The sequence below is a fragment of the Rhinatrema bivittatum genome, chromosome 5 (assembly GCF_901001135.1).
Source record: "Rhinatrema bivittatum chromosome 5, aRhiBiv1.1, whole genome shotgun sequence".
NCBI classification, from domain to species: domain Eukaryota; kingdom Metazoa; phylum Chordata; class Amphibia; order Gymnophiona; family Rhinatrematidae; genus Rhinatrema; species Rhinatrema bivittatum.
This window is the reverse complement of record NC_042619.1, coordinates 104,498,823-104,519,517: the sequence shown is the minus strand read 5'-3', so window position 1 is coordinate 104,519,517 and position 20,695 is coordinate 104,498,823. Positions and strand designations below refer to the sequence as shown.

At 46.1% G+C, this 20,695-nt stretch overlaps 1 protein-coding gene across 3 annotated transcripts in view; it reads right to left on the bottom strand.

Moving 5' to 3' along the window:
* NBEA (neurobeachin) overlaps positions 1-12,416 on the bottom strand; it is a 2,460,099-nt gene extending 2,447,683 nt beyond the window's left edge. For all 3 annotated transcript variants that reach the window (XM_029602688.1, XM_029602690.1, XM_029602689.1), the window contains exon 1: positions 11,642-12,416. In XM_029602688.1, coding sequence (XP_029458548.1) covers positions 11,642-11,908 — 267 coding nt within the window. In that variant the 5' untranslated portion in view covers positions 11,909-12,416. The remainder of the gene's footprint in view (positions 1-11,641) is intronic.
* Positions 12,417-20,695: the final 8,279 nt, after the last annotated feature.

The following is a 20,695-nucleotide window of genomic DNA, read 5'->3' as shown; positions in this document are numbered from 1 at the left end:
CGACAGAAGGGTTGTGAGCTCTGACTCTAGTTTTCCTGTGTGGTCGTCGCAACTCCAGGATGGATTGGGTGGGAAGTCCAGGGGTATTTTTGAAAAATTTAGATGGTAACCATGGGTTACGATGGACAATACCCCACTGCTCGTGGTGATTGGATACCAATTTGTTGCAAAGTGGCTCAGGCAGCCCCCCACTGGAATATGGCTGCTTATCTCTGGGAAAGAGTCAAAATCCAGATGCGGGGCCAGCTTGTGGAGCTGGCTGTGGTCTAGATGTTCTAGTTTGGTGTGCATATCCCCTCTGAGGTGTCCGAGCCGGTCGTGCACAGGATGCAGGAGGGTAATATCTGCGTGGCCTGTAGAATTTTTTCTTGGGTTCTCTACGCGTGGCCCTGCGAGCTACGGAGGGAACATCTGGGGAGACAGTTGACAACTGGCGCAGGGTCTCATGATGGTCCTTTAACTGGGCCACTGCATCCTAGATCTTATCCCCGAAAAGGTTGTCTCTGGTACAGGGTAGATCTGCCAGTTTGTCCTGCATTTCTAGGCGTAGGTTTGAGGCCTTAAGCCAGGCCCAGCGTCTAGCACTGATGTCCGCTGCCAAGACTCTGGATGCTGTTTCAAAAGAATCGTAGGCAGCTCTGAATTCATGTTTACTTGCTTCCATTCCATTTTGTAGGATGGAAGACAAGGCTTCTTGTTGTTGCTGTGTTAGTGTCTCCACAATCTCTTGGGCTTGTTTCCAGAGATTTCTATTATATTGGGTCATGTATAGTTGATATGCTGCAATTCACAATATCAACATGGGTCCTAGGAAAATCCTTTGTCCCAACGCATCCAATGCTTTCTGTTCCTTATTGGGAGGGGCAGAGGAATGTAGACACGACTGTTTAGCCTTTTTCTGAGCTGATTCCACAACTACAGAGTGGTGGGGCAGCTGACTTTTGAAAACCTGGGGCTTGTTGAACCAGGTAGGTAGCTTCTGTCTTTTTACTGACTGAGGGCACCGTCCCTGGATGTTCACAAACACGATGCATGAGGTCCAAAAGAACTTCATGTACCAGTATTGCCATTATTTCTTTTGGAGCATCTACAAACTGTAAGACCTCCAACATTTTATGGCGAGCATCTTCCTCCGTGACCAGTGTAAAAGGTATAATCTCAGACATCTCTTTGACAAAACTGGCAAAGGAGAGGTCTTCTGGAGGATATCTTCACCTTTCCTCTGGCGGTGAAGGCTCTGAGAGTAAGTCCTCAGATGTCCATGATGAATCATCTGAGGATGCATCTTCCCATGGATTATAGGGACTTTCACCTTCTGCCGGTGGAGCTCCCGATGGTGGATGTATGCCAAAAGCCGAGAGGGTGGTAAGGCATCGATGGAATCGGTGCCGGCATCAAGGGCATCAGGGCAGATGAGGTGCGCTTGGGTACCGGTAGCCCCGATGGCCTTGGCATGGACTCCAGCATCGACGGTTCCCATGGAGGGATGTGGCCAGGAATCGATCCTTCCTCCTCCAAGGAACCTGGTACTGGAATCGGGACCTGTGGAGGCCTGGATGGACAACTCGATGCCAGCATGTCTGCTGGCAGAGGAGTCTATAAGGCGCTCGAGGAGCGGTGCCACCATCAAGGGAGCCGGTTCCGGGGCTGGTATGGGGGCCGGCACTGGCGATGATTGGAAGCCTCGTAAGGTTTTCAGCACTGCCTCTTGGACCATGCAGTCCAATTCCTCCCTGAAGCCAGCATGAGTGGCACGGCGATCGGGGTAGGAGGCAGGCTAGGCATCACCAGAGATTCCACGGGGGCCCATAGAGGCTCGGTGCCTGGCTCCGGTATCAATGGGAACGCCTAGGGGTCCCGGATCCAGAGGAGTATGGGGGCTCCTCTCCCCAGGCCCTCTTCGATGCTGTTGCGGTATCAGTGCCAGTTGGGGATGCACATCAATGCCAGTGTCTATGTTTCCCTCGGTGCTCGGTCCGGTCTTTCCCTGGCACTGAGGATGATGACACCGATGTCTTCGATGGAGTCTGTGACGGACCATCACCCTGTCCACGGTGCTCCTGGCAAATCATCTCCGAGGTCAATGGCCCCTCCACAGTCAATGGCGCTTGAACTGGCATCGATGGAGCAGTCTGTTTTGAAGCAAACAACTGCTCCATTTTGTCCAGGCGAGCGCGACGGACTTTGGGGGTTATTTGTGCATGACTAGGGCATCGACGAATGTCGTGCGAGGGGCCTAAGCACAAAACACATACTTCATGTGGGTCCACTATAGACTTGGTCCTCGGACACTCAGGACATTTTCTAAACCTGGTCACCATGTTAAAATTTGGTGGCCGCACACAGTCGGTGACCGTCGGGCACCGAAGCAGTAAGCCGCCAGGAACCAACCACAAGTATCGGAAGAAACACTTACTGAGTGCCGGAGGAGTGCAATGGAGGATCCCGCTGAGGGTTTTTTTGAGAAGATAAACTTCAAATAGTTCTGTGAGGAAAGTTGCGAGAAATTTCTCACAGAGCTCCTAAACCGCGAGGCAACTGCTGCACGGAAAAAAAAAAAAGAGAGACTGGCTGCAGTTTTAGTGGCATGCTGGCTTCAGGGAGGAATTGGACTGTACTCCTGGGGGAATTCTGCACAACTGCAAAGCACAGAATATGTTCAGAATTCCCCTCCTGAATAGAACTTGCATTTTTTGTGCAGAATTTGAAGAAAGGCCCAGTGAGCTGTGAGCAGAACCCATTAAGCTTGCGGCAGAATATCAGGGTGGCCAGTGGGCCGCAAGTATAGCTCATCTCGTTCACAACCTATGAACAACAAGACCCAGTGGGTCGTGAGTGCAGCCCATCTCACTCACAGCCAAGGAGGAATGAGGTTCAGTGGGCCGCAAGCAGAGCCCACCCTGCTTGTGGCTGAAGATCAGGGCAGCTGGTAGTCCTCAAGCAAAGCCCATCCCACTCACAGTCAAGGAGCAGCGAAGCCCAGTGGGCCACAAGCGGAGCCCATCCCACTCGTGGCCAAAGAAGAGAAGCAAGCAAGCCTGTGTGTGAAAGAGGAAGTGTGACACTGTGCATGTGAGGGTGGGTGTGTGTGACAGAAAAAGAAAGACAGGGAGCCTGTGTGAGGGAGTGTTTATGTGAGTGATAGATTGGGAGCCTGTATGTATGAGTGGGACTGGGTGTTCTATATGTGAGGAGAGGGAACCTATGTGAAGGGGTGTATGTGTAAGAGAAAGATAGCTTGAATGAAGATGTGCATTCAAGACAGAAGGGAGCATGTGTGAGGGTGGGTATGTGTGCACGCAAAAGAGAGAGAAAGTCTGTGTGAGTGTGGAGTTGTGTGTGTGTGTGTGTGTGCGCAAGATAGAAGGAGCCTGTGTGAGGAGGGGGAGGTGTGCATGAGAGGGACAGAGGGAATCTGTGTGAGGGACTATATGAGAAAGAGGTCAAATTCTAAGAGTAAGGGGCTGGGAGGTGGAGATAGAGTGGAAAGAGTTGAACCTTGAGGGTGATGGAAGAGATATTGGAGAGCGGAGGAGTTGGGGCCTGAGAGGGCAGCGAAAAAAGTGTGTCCAGCGGAGTAAGGAAAGATGCGGAAGGGACATTCTTACAATGAACCTTTAGGGGAATTCTGTTCAAAATATTTATATGCTTTTCTCCAAGCCCGCCACTACTTGACTGCTTGTGCCTGGACGAATTCGGAGTTGGAGGCTGAGATAAAATTTGCCAATCTCATCTTTGACACTGCGTATTTGAGAAATACGATTTCTAGCTGGAAAAAGCTCGGCCAGAAACTTAGTGGTGCTGTTCCGCTTTGTCGCCTGGCTAATCGGTGGTCTACTGTTCTGGGCTCCCCTATTACTGAGAGACAGATGGCAGGCTGGTGTCGAGGCCTGTATCACCTAATACCTGACTTGGGCCTCCGGGAACTTCAATTTAAGCTTTTTCATTGTCTTTATTATGACGATATCAGTCGGTTCCGGATGAAGCTGGCTGCATCTCCTACATGTATTAAGTGTGGCACGGAAGAGGGTACGCTGCTTCACCGGTTGATAGACTGTCCATTACTTCGCCCCTTTTGGCAGGCAGTGTTGGTGGTGGTAGGAACTTGCACAGGCGAACCCATCCGACTCACTGGGTGGTTGCTGCTTACCAGTACTTCTCCTCGTCGCACGCCAGGCAGCGGTTCTAAGGCTCGATTTGAGCGGGTGGCTGTCTTGATGGCGTGTCGCACTATTCTTGCGGGCTGGACAGAGCACTTGACTGTGCCTACGCTTGCCGCTTGGTTTGGAAGAATGGCCTCCCTTGCGCAAATGGAAAGACTGGACTATCTGGCTGGCAGGAGACGGCCAGATAAACATTATTGCAATTGTTGGGATGTTTGGTTTAACAATCTCCCTCAATCTCTTCAGGACGAATTGCGCCACACTGGGTATACTACACACTGGTCATCTAGGGAAGGGGGAAAGGGAAGGGGGGGGATTAAGGTGTGAATGGAGAATGCATGTGTTGTCTGCGGGGTTCGGGGTCTGGGAAAGGGAATGGGTCTTGGGGTGAAAATGAAAAATTAAGGTGGGGAGTATGCTGACACTCTGGATATACTATGTTATTTATGCTGTTATCGTTCCATTTGTGTGCTATGTTTATGGCTGGCGGATGTAACTGCCCCCTGTTAATAAAAATTATTTTGACAAAAAAAAAAATATATATATTTAAAACTCTGTATCTTTGAGTAATAACTTTTCTATATTACATTTTAAATTAATTACTCAAAGACTGATGTATATTGTGTTAGTTTGACCAATATAAACAGGCCAATACTGTAAAGTGCGCTCAGCTGAGCACATGGTTGGACACGCATCCACAACCCCTTATACAATAAGGGGTTTAGCACGTCCATAAAGCACGCCAACCCCCACGAAACTAATAGCACTCATCACATGCAAATGCATGTTGATGAGGTTATTAGTAATTCACCCAGGATACCGTTAAAAAATATGTGCCTAATCCACATATTTTACGCTCCGAAATTAGCACCTACCCAAGGGCAGGCGTTAATTTCTGAGCAGCCCGAAAAAGTGTAAAGAAAAGCAGAAAATACTGCTTTTCTGTACATCCTCTGACTTAATATCCTAGTAATATTAGGTCAGAGGAACCAAAAAGGTTACAAAAAAAAATTTTTTTTAAGTGCCAGGAGGTTAGGAAAAAGGACACAATTTTACAAGCGTCCATTTTCCTAAGCCGTGGCTGTCAGCGGGTTTGGAAAACGGACACTCGTAAAATTGAGCGTCCGTTTTCTGAACCCACTAACAGCCACTTCTCCTGGGTTTCCACTGCTAATGAGGTGATAGGGACGTGCTACTGTCCCTACGGCCTCCTTTTTAGCCCAACCCCTCAACCCCCAACCCAAGCTCACTCTGATGCTGTTCAAAGGACATGGTCTAAGGCTCGAGGATAATTTGGGCACACATCACTCTCAACCAAGTCCCTTAGGACTAATCGGGATGCCTTTTTTCCTCAGCTAAATCCTTCATGTACATCCCCTCCATTTTGTGTAACCATTTTGCTCCTCCCCACCCGTCTCACCCTCCCTCCCCCCTCCCCTCTTTCTTCCCCAAATCCAAGCATCAAGCCTCATGTCTTTTATGCTACTTTGCTGCATTGATGTTGCATAGTTCTCACATTAAGTTACAAGATTTACATTTGTCTGGATGTCTCATAGTTTTCCTTCATTCAGCTTATAAGGTTTTACATTTGTTCCCGTTTTCCCTATGTTCTATGTAATTCGCGCTCCTTGCGATAGTTCTGTTACACTGTAAACCGGTATGATCTGTATTCTTTACAGGAATGTCGGTATATAAGAATTCAAAATAAATAAATAAATAAATAAATAAATTTAAATACAGTATCACATGCCCAGAAGAGGTGGCTGGGCGCATTGGGAAAGCAGGCGCTCAACAGTGAGTGCCCGTTTTCCCCAAGTACTTTACAGTAGCAGCCTGAAAGTATGAAGAGTTTGGCAGAATTTTAAACTTTTGTATACAGAATTCCCCAAGGTTTAATACTGATATAGATATATCCCAACTGTCAGCTATAGAACATGACCACTTGTAACATATTATCCCTTATCCAGGACAGTTTTTGTCATCTTCCTCCTTGGTAGTATACAATCTTTATATATTTTATATTTATGCTTTATTTGAATTATCTGTATGTTTGGGGGGGGGGGCGTTATTTATGATGTTTTTTGTTAATTTATGAATGTGCCTTTGTAAATCGCTTAAAAACATTGATAAGCAATACATAAATTTAAAAATAATGCATAAATACATCTTGGGTAGATGAGCATACAAGATATCCTATTTAGTTCACATCCAATACCCAGGGCCCCTAATTTCCTGTAAAAGCTCATGGGCAGGTTCTGCAGCAATTCTGCAGAACATTTGTATAAATGTTCTTCATTTAGCATTTTAAATAATGTCTAATTATTTTTGCATAAAAAAAGTTTTCCAAACTTGTTTTGAATGTATACAATTTATTTTATTCTTTTAGGAGTTTTATCAGTGAGGAATTTCAGGCATGAATGTGGGGAAGGAGAGAAAGGAGACATCAGATATAGGGAGAGTATAAGGGATGGGGAGAAGAGAGGGATGGAGGGATAATCAGGTTAGGACAAGGAAGATAAAGGTTCAGTGATGGGGAGAAAAAGAGAAGGACTGGGGGGATAATGAAACGGAAAGAGTAGGGGAGGCATGTTCTGAGATCTTGGGGGAAGCGGAGGGCTAACACAGAGAACAAGATGTCCCTCACCAGGATCCAGCCCTGCTCCCCCCTTGCATCCTCACTTTGGTCCTCTCTCAACCTTCCTCTCCCACCCATTTTCCCCCTTGCCACTCTTCATATATACCCCATTTCTTCCAACCTCCTTCACACAACCTCTGGCTGTTCTTTCACTTAACCCACCCCCTTCCTTCAGCCATTTTCATTTTAGCCCCCCAACCCCTCTTTCACACAACTCCCCCAATCCCACCCTAGCTCCTCTTTTACATCCAATCCCCTCTTTCACAATACATTCCTCTCCCACAAAAAGATTCCAAGTTTATATGTTACATCCCAGCCCTCACAAAACATACTCTCCCTTAAATTCCAATCCCCTCTTTTCTCTGACCTTCCCATCCTCCAGCACTGACCAGCAGCAGCAGATCAGGCCACACCCTCCTCCTTCGCTTTCTGATGCCTACTGCTGCTTTGAAACATGCACCTATAACTGTGCAGTTCAAAGCAGGAATTGATACCGGATGGTGAAGGTGGAGGGTGTGGCCTAATGTGCTCCTGCTGCTTTCCTCCTCCTCCTGCCACTGATCAGGGTCAGAGGGAAATCAGCAAGGAAAAAGGAAGAAGTAAAACTCTTTGCCAGCAAGCCTCTTCATAAAACCAGCTCTGCCCTGGTCGTCTGTGGCGATTTCATGGTTACTCTGGGAAGGGCTAGATTTTGTAGTCCTTTCTGCAGCATCATGGGAGACCAAGGATCCTGCCAGCTCCTCTCCCAATGCTGCTCATGTCTAAACAATTTTTAAAAATTCACTGTAAATCTTAAATTATGGAGAAAAAAGGTAATCATATATATGATAATCTAAAGGGTTCTAAGGCAGTGATTCCCAAACTGTGGCTTGAGACCCCAAAATCAGGTAACAAAATCAGTGGATGTTGTGACAAACAGAGCCACTTCGCATGCAGACAAATGTTGCCTTCCCTCAACCAGACTCATACACCAATCTTCAAGCAGTCAGCACTAGCCTGTCAGCTACTCCTGTAGAACATGTTAGAGCAGAGCTTTCCAAACTGTGTGTCGGGACACATTAGTGTGTCGCCTGCAGTGTGCAGGTGTGTCGCGCAAGCCCAGTCAACTCTGATGCGAGTTTGGGCTTTTTTTTTCCTAGAGATTCACTTTTTTTTTTCAGTTTATGGGTTGCTTATTATTGGGTGATTTTTGCTGTCAATCGCGTTTTTTTGGGGGGCTTGGTGGGTGGAACAAGCCCAGCCATCCTTGCATTGGCTGCTGCTGTCGATGAGGCCTGGCCATGAGGAGTACTGACTGCAAGCAGCAGTGTCTGGTGATCATGGAAGGGAGTGAAGCACTTAACTGGCAACAATCAAAAAGACGAGGTACATGAGTGTGGGGGCCAGACATGTGCTTGAGGGGGAGAGATATGAGTGTGTGGGGGCCAGTCATGTGCTGGGGGGGAGGAGAGAGATGAGTGTGTGGGGGACAGACAATTTGTTTTATTATTGTTTCTCATAAATTATAACAATAACATGAATCTTGGAATATATATTTTTAATATAAATTTAAGGTTTTCATGAGATAGGTTGTGTCGTGAAACATTTTATTTATGTATATATTTAAGGAAATATACATAAATTGTCGAAATATGTTTCGTTCGTTTAACCTTTAACCTCTGGTTTACTAGTAGACTGAATTACCGTGTCGTGAAATTATGTTTGTCTAAAAAGTGTGTCACCAACATGAAAAGTTTGGAAAGCTCTGTGTTAGAGCATGGGCCTGTGAACAAGCACTGACTCTTGCTTTTGTTGCTATGCTGCACCTATTCTGACCATCACTGCTTTCCTGGTAGCCACAGCTACTTTTAACTCTGGGTAAGTTGGGTGGGAAAGGTCTGTTCTGAAGAGTAAGAGTGGAGCTCAGTTGGGGGGGGGGGGGGGGGGGGGGAGTAGTGCAATGAAAGAAAATGGAAGTCAGTAAACAAAGGTGATGGAGTGTAGGTCAGCTGCTTTGTTTGGATCCTTATCTGGGGTCATGTGAGTTTTCAAGCATTAAAATGGTATCATACTGGATAACGTTTGGGAAGCACTGCTGTAAAGAAAGCTCCTGATCCAGGGATTTATGATGTATCATGTTTGGAGATGGAACTTATTTCAGCTGTGCATCCAAATTGGTTACTGTTTTGTTCTATTTTTTTTTACTGGACTACCATATAAATATGGTTGTAAGGTTGTAAGAAGATTGGACTTTATGTATCGCTGGTACTTTTTCAAACTCAACTATGTAACTATATAGTTTAAGCCTGCAACTGGTAACTTGTTTTGTGAAACTTTGATAATATGTATCTTCAAATGTCACCTTCTCTTTTCCTAAGGTACTGTTGAGGACATATAGGATAGATTTTCAAACATATGTGTGCACGCACATGGACCCGCCGATTTTATAACATGCACGCGCATGTTATAAAATAATTTGGCCGCGCACACATCCGTGCCGGATTTTATAATCTGCGCGAGCACGTGCGGGCGGCACACGCAAGGGGGGGGGGGGGGGGGTAAATTTATGCAAAGTCTGCACGGCGATGCAACAGGGCCTTTTTCCCAGTTCCCTCCAATTAAGGAGCGGATTGGGAGGGAACTTCCCTAACCCCCTGCCAAACTTTCTTTCCCCTTCCCCTCTCCTCCCCACCCCCTAAAACTAACCTGCCTTGCCTGAATTTTTTTTTTATTTTATAGCTTGCTGCTACTCGGTAGCAGAATAATTTATGTGCACTGGCCAGCTGCTAGCGTGCGCATGCTCAGAACAGCAGCTATCTCGGCCGGCCTCCATCCCGCCCCTCTTTCAGGGCCAAACACTTGTGCGCGTATCGCCACTTACGTGTGTGGCCATGCCCTTTTGAAAATGCACGTAGCCCAGCCATGCGTGCAAGTGGCAATTTTTACACGCGTGGCCAATTTAAAATTCAGCCATAAGGTTATAACTTCCCAGAGACTGACCAGTTCAATGCAGTAGGTTGGTATTGGCAGGGCACAACCTGAAAAGGCCATGTGGACCTAGGAGGCTGGATGCTTGGGTAATAATCTAAATAGTTACCAATATAACATGGTTATTTCAAAGCTTTGTGGTAATTAAGATTGTAAATTGTACCAACTAAGAAACTTTTCAAGAAATAGAGTAAAAACATTTAATATTACAATCAGTATTGCACCATTAACTACTAGGACCTTTGGATACACAGGGATGCACCATTATAATTTACCTTTTGCTTACACCTTATATGCCTATTTCAAGTGTGTTTAGATATGCATGGATAATAACTACACCAACATGCTTTTTAATCAAAAAATTAGATTATCTTTCCATAATAAATATGAATATTTTCATCACTTTCTCTACTGAACCCATGAAATATTCTGTAAGTTCAATTTTTAAAAAAGCAAAAAGATGTAAAATTATAAATAATTAGAAAAGTAAAACACGCTAGGTGTGATCAAAGTAAATTTTTATAAATGATAAAATTATATCTATTGTTCTCATTTTATCCACTCAGATTAAAAAGGAAAAAAATATGACTCACATGGTTTTCCCTAGCTTTCTGAAACTATGAGAAGCCTGAGTTTTCATGACTCAGATATACTTTTGTCTTGGTCATCTTTTACCTACAAAAAGAAATCTATCAAAATGACAAATGAAGTATGCAACTAGGAGGATTTAATTGCAGTGTCTCATCTTTGACTATGCACTTTCAATCCTAAACAACCACAACTCAAACTACATATCATGGATCCAAGTAAGCTCAGATATTTCAAAATAATCCATATCCTCTTTTCATGTTGCAGCAGCTTTCCCTTCAGTCTGCGCTAGGTCAAATACAAATAGATAGCAAGTGTGGTAAACATTAGGATGGAACATTGGGTTACAGAAGCAGATATAACAACACGTGTAAGTTTCTCCCTTTCCTTAGAAGAAATATGAATACATCAAGTTTTAAGTACATCTGTTCAGCTGCGAATCAGAACCTCAGCAATCCCACATTAAACCAACCAGGCATTTTATCTTCACTAGTTTTAAACAGTTCTTCCTACACAACATACAAAACAGAGGCTACTGTAATCACTGAAGAACTTCAAATGCTTTACTGCAGCGACCATCGCACGCTCGAGCAGAACTAAATTGCACATAATTGATCATGATTCATTTCAGCTTCCATTTCCCCCTTCATTTCGGTACTGTACGTTTCCTCAGTATAAACGCAAAAACAATGCCATAACCCAGTCCCGCAGTAACTCTTTAAGCCTTGCAATAGTTAGGTCGCTAGATTACAGAGATGCTTTCTTCCTCTGCATGTTTAACAAAATGTCCAATGCCCCCTTGAAACCGTCCACACCATACACCTAACATTGTTAATTTTCAAACAAATTTTTGCAGTCAGATAGGGTATTTTGAGAGTATCCTAAATCAGTAATCATACAAAAAAAACCATAAGTAAAAAAAACACAGGTGCTACACTATAATAAATTATAAAATCCCTATGAAACCATATGCAAAATGTATCTCCTTTCTTTCAAAACAGAATACGCTAAGAAGCAAAACGCACACGACTCCCCAGCCGGAGATAGATGCGCCTGCCTGCTTAACTGCTTTATTATTTTTCCACAGTACAAAAAAAGTATGCACCGATTAAAAACAGCTTTTATCGTTTGTAAATCATGAAATCAGTAAGAACGTATATGGACATGTCATTAACGATTTGTACAGTTATAACTTCTTCATTGTGAATCACTTTTCAGCCCACTGATTCCAGAAATATTTCACTTCCAATCATGTATTTTTTTTAGTCACGGTCGAACGTGTTCTTACCAGATTGAGAACTGTTTCCACGATATCCCTGTTGCTGACCTCGCCGACCTGGATGAGTCCGATCAAGACGGCAAATTTCATCCTGATGTTGCGGATCGGCACCGATGGGTTAATCATCCCGCTGGGAAGCACCATCGAGCTGGAGCCCGAAGCACGCAGCTCCAGCATAGCCCCACCGGGACCCAGCGGTGGGGCCGGCGGTTCCCCCTCGGTCATTGGCACCGCCGCCGTCACCTGAACCGACACCGGTTTCTCGCTGGCCATCATTCCCCACCCACCCCCCGCCCGGCACCGGCGGCTACCTGCCTCAGTCACCGGCCGGGAAAGCAGCGCATCCACCGGAGAAATATAAGGACTGACAGCGACAGAATGCGCACACTAACGCGCGCGGAGGAAGAGAACACCGACGAGGAAATAAAATATCCCTCCCCCCCCCCAGAAGATTCTGGAACTCAACACATATAACGGTTATTTCCTAGGTGTTTACAACACCCCCCCGGGGATTTAACCCGGTCGTCGCTCTCCTATATATTTTTTCCCTTTGGTTTAGCTTGTTCCGTTCTCCAAACTGAAGGGGGTGGGGGGAGGAAAGGAAACAGCTGTAAGAACCAAGTAAGGGATAAACGCTTGTAAATGTCACTCGGTAATAATAGCTACACCGCTTCGTCGCTACCACTACAGCCGCTGTTGTTGTGATGCCGACAGCTCTCGCTTCTCCGCCATGTTGCCGCCCCCTGCCTGCGGTAACCTACTCTGCGCCTGCGCACAGTGCCGCGGGGCGTGATGGTGGGCTCTGGCTGCCCAATTACTTGGATGGATAGGTGCAGCAGGTGCACAGAGCCTGCGGGGCCGGGAAAATCGGGCGGGGAGGAGCCAGGGGTTGAGTCTGGGGTTACCAATCTGTAAAACTGCGGTTAACATTAACCACAACAGAGAAACTTGTCGCTTTCCAAAATTTTGTGTATGATATTTAACACCCTAAGAGAGCGGTAGTAACAGAATTCCAAAAGATGTGCTTTTCAAAAGTGTTGGTAGCCTCGTGTTATATTACCTTTAAAAAGCTATCCATCTGCTTTCAAATGTGAATTAGGTAGAACATTTTCTTTGATTTACCTACATGTGTCTAAGATGCGAATATCTAAAACAATTAAATGAAGATTTCTTTATGTGACGAATTGGGCAAGAGAATGCTGAAAAATAGTATTTTCTTGACGTGCTAAAGGGGGGGGGGGGGGAACAGTCATACTTCTAACTTGAAAACATTGGCAACTTTGATTATATATATCCTTATTTTTAGTTGTGAAAGGGAGAGGGAAGATAAGCCTTTCATTTGACTGGGAGCCTGCGAAGAGAACTATGCACTCTATATGAATATCCTCTGATTCGCATTTCAAAGTAATAAATCATAATTTAACAGATATTTTAATTTGATAAAACATTCAAACTTCCAAAAAGGGACCTGACTTCCAAATATAGTTTTTTCTTTTAAAAAATGTGATTTCATTTATTTATTTACTTATACAGTCTGTCTTTTCAAAATGTCTCAAAACAGAGTACAGTAAAAATACATCAAACATAAATGCAACAGTATTTAAAAGAAACGGACAATGGATCTAGTAACCAATAAAATGTCCTAAAACCTAATCAATTAGATCCATTTCATTGAGCAAAATCCATAAACTGATCTTCTTCCAACAATCTGGAGAAGAAAGGCCCCTAAACTAGTTGCTTCCTGATAAAAGATGCAAAAACAGTAAAAATTACCCCAACTAGTGGCAAGAATCTCAGAAACTGGTATTGCTTACAAAATAGCCATTTATTCAATAATGCTCAAAATTTCACAAATTAGAACAAATGTCCTAATTCAAAGCCACTACAGATTGGGAACTGTACATGAAAATACTTGATTCCCAGTTTTGGCTACTTTCACAGAGGCAACTAGAAAGAAAGCTTGCTTGGCTGGAACAAAGAGCAAGTTGTGGTGTATATTTTACTATTTGTAGAGAAAGATGTTCTGGGCCATTCCCTTGTAGTGTATGCCAGTAATAAAGCCTTGAACTTGGCCCGCGAGACAATTGTCATACAATACAGATAAAATACTGCAATAATAACTACAGTCTGTTAGTAGACTTGCCTATAAATTTTGTGGTACATTGGCAGACCCAAATATAGGGTATTATAATAATGTGAATGAGCCATGATTGCAGCACAGGACTGGATTTAGAAATAGTCAACATAAACGTGCCAGGGTACCAGATTCTGAAGGCACCCAAAAGCTGGGGTGCAGAACCCTTCAGATCTCTGGGGATTCCCCCTCCCCCAATTCTACTAGTCCTCTGCCTATGAACATTGTAATCTTAAATCCTGCCCTGTTGCAGCATGAATAATGGTTGCAAAATACCTCTGTTCAAAATAGTTGCTGATCTGATGCAATTGTTTCAGATAAAAAAACAAACCAATTCCTGGTCACAGCTGAAATATGGGGCTCAAAAGAAAGATTTGTATTAAAAAGAACCCCAAGATGCCGCAACTGGTCTTGCACCTGCAACACTGTCCCATCAAAATTAAAACTGGGACTAGGGAGCAGCATATTTCGCTTTCTAACCCTTAAAACTTGCATCATTTTCTTGTTTAACTTTAACAGGTTACCATCCAGCTACAGACTGCTGCTAGACAAAGATTTAGATTATCCAATACCTTTTCCTGAGAGGAACCCAACAGTTCCATTGCTGGATATCACTTTGGGAAAAAAAAGAATTTCAAGCCCATCTTATTACTGTTTGACTTCCAAATAATGTATATGCTTCAAAGTTTGGGCTCATGACTTTTAGAAACAGTTTAACAAACTTCTGCTGCCACCACTAAATACATAATTAAAACCACAGTTGAAATATGAAATTAGCTGAATATGGAATAGAAATTAACAACATTGGATCACATTAGGTTGCGCGTCCCAGCCGCACTGGTGCCACGGCCGGGCCTGCTTACCTCGGGCTCCCCTCCGCGAGGCCCAGCCCGTCCTCCCTCGCAGCCGCAGCCAGCCCCCTGCGTCCACAGCGTCCCACGACGTCCCAGGCCCTTCCACTTCGTGCAGCTCATCACGTCGGGATTCGGCATCGGGTCCACCCCTAGGCGCACGAGCGTGGGAAACTCCTCCAAGGCGCACAACAATGATGTCACCTGAGCCCTTCTTAAAAGGCAGGGCTCAGGCTCCTGGTCCTTGCCTTGGCAAACGGGTCATCTCATTCATGAGAAGCTAGTTGCCGTCTTGTGTTCCTGCTTCCTTGATCCTGTGCTTGTTCCAGTGTTCCTGTGATCCAGTGTTTGTTCTAGTGCTCTTGCATTCCTGTGTTCCTGTGCTTGTTCCAGTGTTCCTGCGTCTGTGCTCCTGTGGTCCTCCCTGTGTGCCAGCGTCTGTTCCTGATTCCTGCTCTGCTTCCCAAGTTGTATCTTCTCAGACTAATTCATGGTACTGACCTCGGCTTGTCTCGGACCACGTTGGACTGATACCCAGTATTGACCTCTGCTTGCCTCTGACCACGTTTGGACTGAAACCCGGTATTGACCTCTGCTCGCCACTGACCATGTTTGGACCGCTGCCTGGAACTGACCTCTGCTCACCACTGACCATGTCTGGAATGCTGCCTGGAACTGACCCCTGCTTGCCACTGACCATGCTCAGACTGATACCTGAAACTGACCTCTGCTTGCCACTGACCACGCTTGGACTGATACCTGGAACTGACCCTTGCTTTGGCTGACCAACCTCTGACGGATACCCTGGCTTTGACCCTTGCACTTCTCTCAGACACTCTTTTTGCTTCTCCTGTGACCACCAGGTCTGCCTGCTCTGACGCTGCTCGTGGCCTTCTACAAGCTAGACCACTAGGCGCTGCCTATCCTGCCCGGAGGACCTTCGGTTCCTGTTTCCTTCCAGTGGTCTCCGGTACACTCTGTTCCAGTCTATCTCAACTGTTCTCCACTAGCCGTGCACCCTTGCTCTTGGTGGGCTACCTCTCCGGGAGACCCTCTGAGGCCCACTTAAGCCCAGGCAGTCCGGGTACCCAAGGGCTCAACCTGCGGAACTCCCGGACTGTTATTGGTGAAGCTCCAGCTTGCCTCTGTCTCCTCTGTCTCCTCGTGTGCTCCACCTCCTGGCGGCAGGCACCTTCTGGGACCTCCCTGAGGACTGTACCATTCCTGTGCCAGGCCAAGGGTCCACCTCCAGCGCAACACATTATTCCTGTACTTGACAGCCTCCCTTGGCTCTCTATTGTTTTTAGGGTGAATTTTAAAGTACTTTTTGTCACTGGTCCAGAATATTTAAGAAACAAACTTTCATTGTACATCCCAAATAGATTGGTACAATCTTCACAGGATGTCTTCCTATGAACCCTTCTGCTTCTACAAAAAATATACAGAAAATAAAGAGCTTTTTTGTGCCTTGCCCTTAGGTTGCCCTTAGGAAAACATGAAACTTGGATCTTTGCCAAAAGTTTGAAATAATTTTAGTTTGGCTCTGTTATAATTTAAACAGGATTTATGAGTAATTAATCTTTAAATTGGATCTGTCTTCCCATTATACATATCAGGGCTTAGTTTACTATTTAGTATTCCCTGATTACATTTTTTATAGCTTTTCCATCATATGATTGATTATCAATTTTATTGTATTTTTATGTTATTTTATACTGCTATTATTGTATGCTATTGTTATTTAATGCTGCTTTTGTTTATTGCTATTATAGTTTATTGCTGCTATTGTTTGTTGCTACTATTACTATCAGGCCAATACAATACAGTGAGCTCAGCTGAGCACACTGTTTAACCTGCGCATGGGTGCATGTCCACAACCCCTTATACCATAAGGGGTTTAGTGCGTCCAAAATACGTGTCCAACTCCCCAAACTAATAGCACTCATCACATGCAAATGCATGTTGATGAGGATAATATCAGCTATGCGCCCGATCCGCACATTTTAGCACTCAGAAATTAACGCTAGCCCAGAGCAGGCATTAATTTCTGGGCAGCTCAAAAAATTGTACAGAAAAGCAGAAAATACTGCACTTTTGTACATCCTCCAACTTTATATCATGGCGATATTAAGTTGGAGGAACCAAAGGGTAAAAAAAAGTTTGCCAACGGTCAGGTTAGGAAAAGGGATGCTCAATTAACGTTCATCCATTTTCCTAACCCGTGGCTGTGCACAGGGTAGGAAATGGATGCTCATAAAATTGAGCGTCCATTTTCCTAACTCACTGAGAGCCACCTCTCCTGGGTTTCCACTGCCACAGAGGCACTAGGGACAAGCAATTGTCCCTAGCACCTCCTTTTTAGTGCGACCCCTATCTACCTTATAAATGGCCTGTGACCGACGGCCCCGCAAATGCGCAGTAGAGCGCAGCTCTACTGTGCATGTGCGGGCAAGGACGTCGGTCAGAAAAAAAAAATAGCGGTGGGGCCGCAGGAGCGGGAGGAGAAGCAGCGGCGCCGCGCGCGCGCGGTGCCGCTGCTTCTCCTCCCCAGATCTGCCGGCAGATCTCGGGGGGGGTGTCACTCCCGCGCCCCCCCCCCCGAGATCTGCCGGCAGGAGCGGGAGGAGAAGCAGCGGCACCGCGCGCGCGCGGCGCCACTGCTTCTCCTCCCCAGATCTGCCGGCAGATCTCGGGGGGGTCACTGCCGCGCGCGCGGGGAGTGACACCCCCCCTCCCCCGAGATCTGCCGGCAGGAGCGGGAGGAGTTAATGGAGCCGGGTGAGGGTTGCGGGAAGTCGCGCTTACGGCGCCGGGAGGAAATGGAGGGGGGTGAAGGGAGGGACTGAGTGGGAGGGAGGGAGAGGGGGGACTGAGTGAGTGGGAGGAGAGGGGGGGACTGAGTGAGTGGGAGGGAGGGAGGGGGGGACTGAGTGGGAGGGAGTGAGGGAGAGGGGGGACTGAGTGAGAGGAGAGGGAGGGTGGGGAGGAGTGGGTGGGGGAGGGGGGTGGTGAAGAGTGAGGGGAGAGAGAATGAGGGGGAGATGAGAGACAGAGGGATGTAGCCCGTTTTAACGGGCTTTACGGCTTGTTTTAAATATTGTATCGTGTGCCCAGGAGAGGTAGCTGGGTGTGCATTAGGAAAGCAGGTGCTCAACACTGAACGCACATTTTCCGTGCATCTTTACTATATCGGCCTCAGGGCTGGAGGAACCACTAGGCGAGCTAGGCCTGTTCCTAGGGCGCTGTGATTTAGGGGGGCCGTGGCAGGCGGCAAAATTTTGAAAGGGCAAAAAGTGCCCTTTCAAAATTCTGCCAGCCCCCACCTCACCGTGCCACCCTCCCGACGCCCCCCTTGTGGTCCAGCGGAGGGCCCGGGAGCAATCTGCTACTTCCGGGGCCTCGGCTTCCAGTAAGCAAAATGGCGCCGGTGGCCTTTAGCCCCTGCCATGTGACAGGGGCCAACCAATGGCACCGGTAGCCTCTGTCACATGGTAGAGGCTAAAGGCCACCGCGCCATTTTGGTTAGTGGCAGCCGAGGCCTCGGGAGTGGCAGATCGCTCCTGGGCCCCAGTCTGGACCACCAGGTATTTTGTAAGTTTTCTTTTGGGGGGGGAGGAGGAGTCAGGGCTGCGGCTGGGGACGGCGCAAGGCTGAAGGTGCCTAGGGCGCTCAATCCCCTTGCACCAGCCCTGATCAGCCTGTATATACTTTGTGTTTATTTCTTTGTTGTATGCCTTCCAGTGAAACTTGGATAGGCGACATAAAAATATGAATAAATAAACAAATAAATGTTTATTTTTCAGAACCGCATAGGAAGTTTGGGATAAATGCACCATTTATATTACTTTCTTTATAGCTAACAAGCCAAACTATGAGCAAGGGGACTAAATATAATAAATTTAGTGAAATTTGGGAAAAGAATACATAGTTTGGCAAGGGCTACAGTGAAAAATAAAGGAAATTTAAATGAAAGAATGAGTCCTATAAATAAGTGAAGTCCCAACTCAGACTTCTGCATATAGTGAAGGGTTAAGTCTTTGTTTTTTTAAATATTTTTTACTTTGGCAGTTGGGTAAATGTTCATAGAACTATTGCATTTAGAGCATAAATTCTGTCCAATCAGCCTCTGCACATGAAAAAAAACTCAAATAATAAGTTTGCCTCAGTGACAAATAAATCGTGTTTATCTATGAAAAGACTATGGTCCTGTAAATAAAAGGTTTTCTCCCATTATGTGCTTCTGGGAAAAACTTTTGATAAATAATGCTGAGCTCAGTAAGATTATAGTTGTTATGTACAAGTAGTGGTGCTTTTCATTTTAGCATGGAAATATAAATGGTAGGGTTTTTTGCTATTTTGCTATGCAAGTTCAAGCAGTACTGGAGATAATGTAGAACAGGATTCTTGTGTAGAGAACCCTACTTTTCCTAGCATCCAGATAGATGAATCCAGAACCAGTGGGTTAGGCACCTCTTCCAGCAGATGGAGTTAGAGCAAAGCTGACATCACAGTATATGTATACCCCTGCAGTGACATTAGCCCACCAGTATTCTCCGTTTCCAGCAGACAGTGGACATGCATCTCCCTACTGGGGACTGCTTTAAGTTTTAGAAGAAGAAAGAAGGAAATGTAATTCACCCTGCTCTCCTGCGGTGATACCAAATAGTCCCTCCTCCAGTTGAGAATTCCTGAGGTGATATCCATGGTCTGTCAGATGAGTGCCTTGGTCTGGTAGCTGATTTTTTGTTCCAGTACTGAATCCAGTCCAGGGTAGGACTACGCCATCTACCAGCTGCTGTCTCTGGGCTGAATCACTTCTCATCTCTAACTAACCTTGAGGCCCACCTAAGTCCTGCCAGCCCTGGCACTCAAAGGCTCAACCCAAGGGGAACGAGGGCTGGTATAGGTGAAAGCTTATGGGACTTAGCATGGACTTAAGCTGTTTGCAACAGGTGAAAGGCAGCTGGTGCAGGAAACCAAGTGCGGGCAGTGATGGTATATGCCCTCTCACCCCCGCAGCTGGAGACCGACTCTGAACTTTGCCAGGATGGGCTAAGCTCATGTAACGTTTAACAAAAAAAAAAAAAAAAGAACAGAGGAGGGGTTTTTGTAGGGCTTCCTCTGGTCTCCGTGTTCGGCGCGTCAATCCAATTACTCGTTCCCACCTCTAGAGGAGCTTAAGGGACGTGGGCAGCCTGGTGATGTTGAGCAGCCCTTTTGGGCCAGGCCTCCACTCTTAGACTTTCTCTGTAAGCCACGTGGTAGGCCACAGAGGCAAGTTTTGTGTATTTTCCTGCACATTAGTCTGCCCTCTTCAGGAGTGCATCCAGCTTGTGTGTCAACTTCTGCGCCCAGTTTTGGATGCTCAGTTGAACACCTGCTTGAGCATCCAGTTGGTAGCGGAGTCTAATTTAGGCACAATTTTCCTGTACGCACAATCTGGGCGGCATGGAGGGCACTCAGCTTTTGGGCGCTCATCGAGGCACAGGGCAGTACACTTACATTTTGGACACCTAATTTTTACAGCACAAATCAACTGGATGCACATCTTCAGTGGCCTGTTAAACCATACTGACAGACTGCTGGCACTTAAAGCTAAGAAAACCTAAATGCCTTACCTTCTGTGCTGCTCGTCATATTCGGGGCATCTCAGCCTGGCCTTCTCTATAATGTGAAGCCAGAGCTGCTTGGAGGCTTAGGGAGAATTGCTCATTTTGGGTTTTCACTAAGCCCGGTTCTTCACAGCCTGATCAGGGCTGGTAAGATGAGACCTTGGCACTCCCTTATCTGGTACATCAGTGTGGGCAGATAGTTAAGTGGGCACAGGACAGGTGCCTACTGGTTTTTGCATGGATCCTTCTGCCTTTTCTTGGGTGGAACTTTTTCAAGGATTGAAATCCTTTCTTCAGCGCAGTCCTCGACCCCAACCAATTTTGCCAAGGTCAGAGTCGGAAGGTGGTGAATTCCCGCATGCCTGTTTGCTGCGGTTAAGCATCGGAGTACACCTAGATTGGCACCCATTCTTCCTAATAGGGACCCGGATGGCACGGATGATGAAGCCGATCCTTGCTCCCTGGT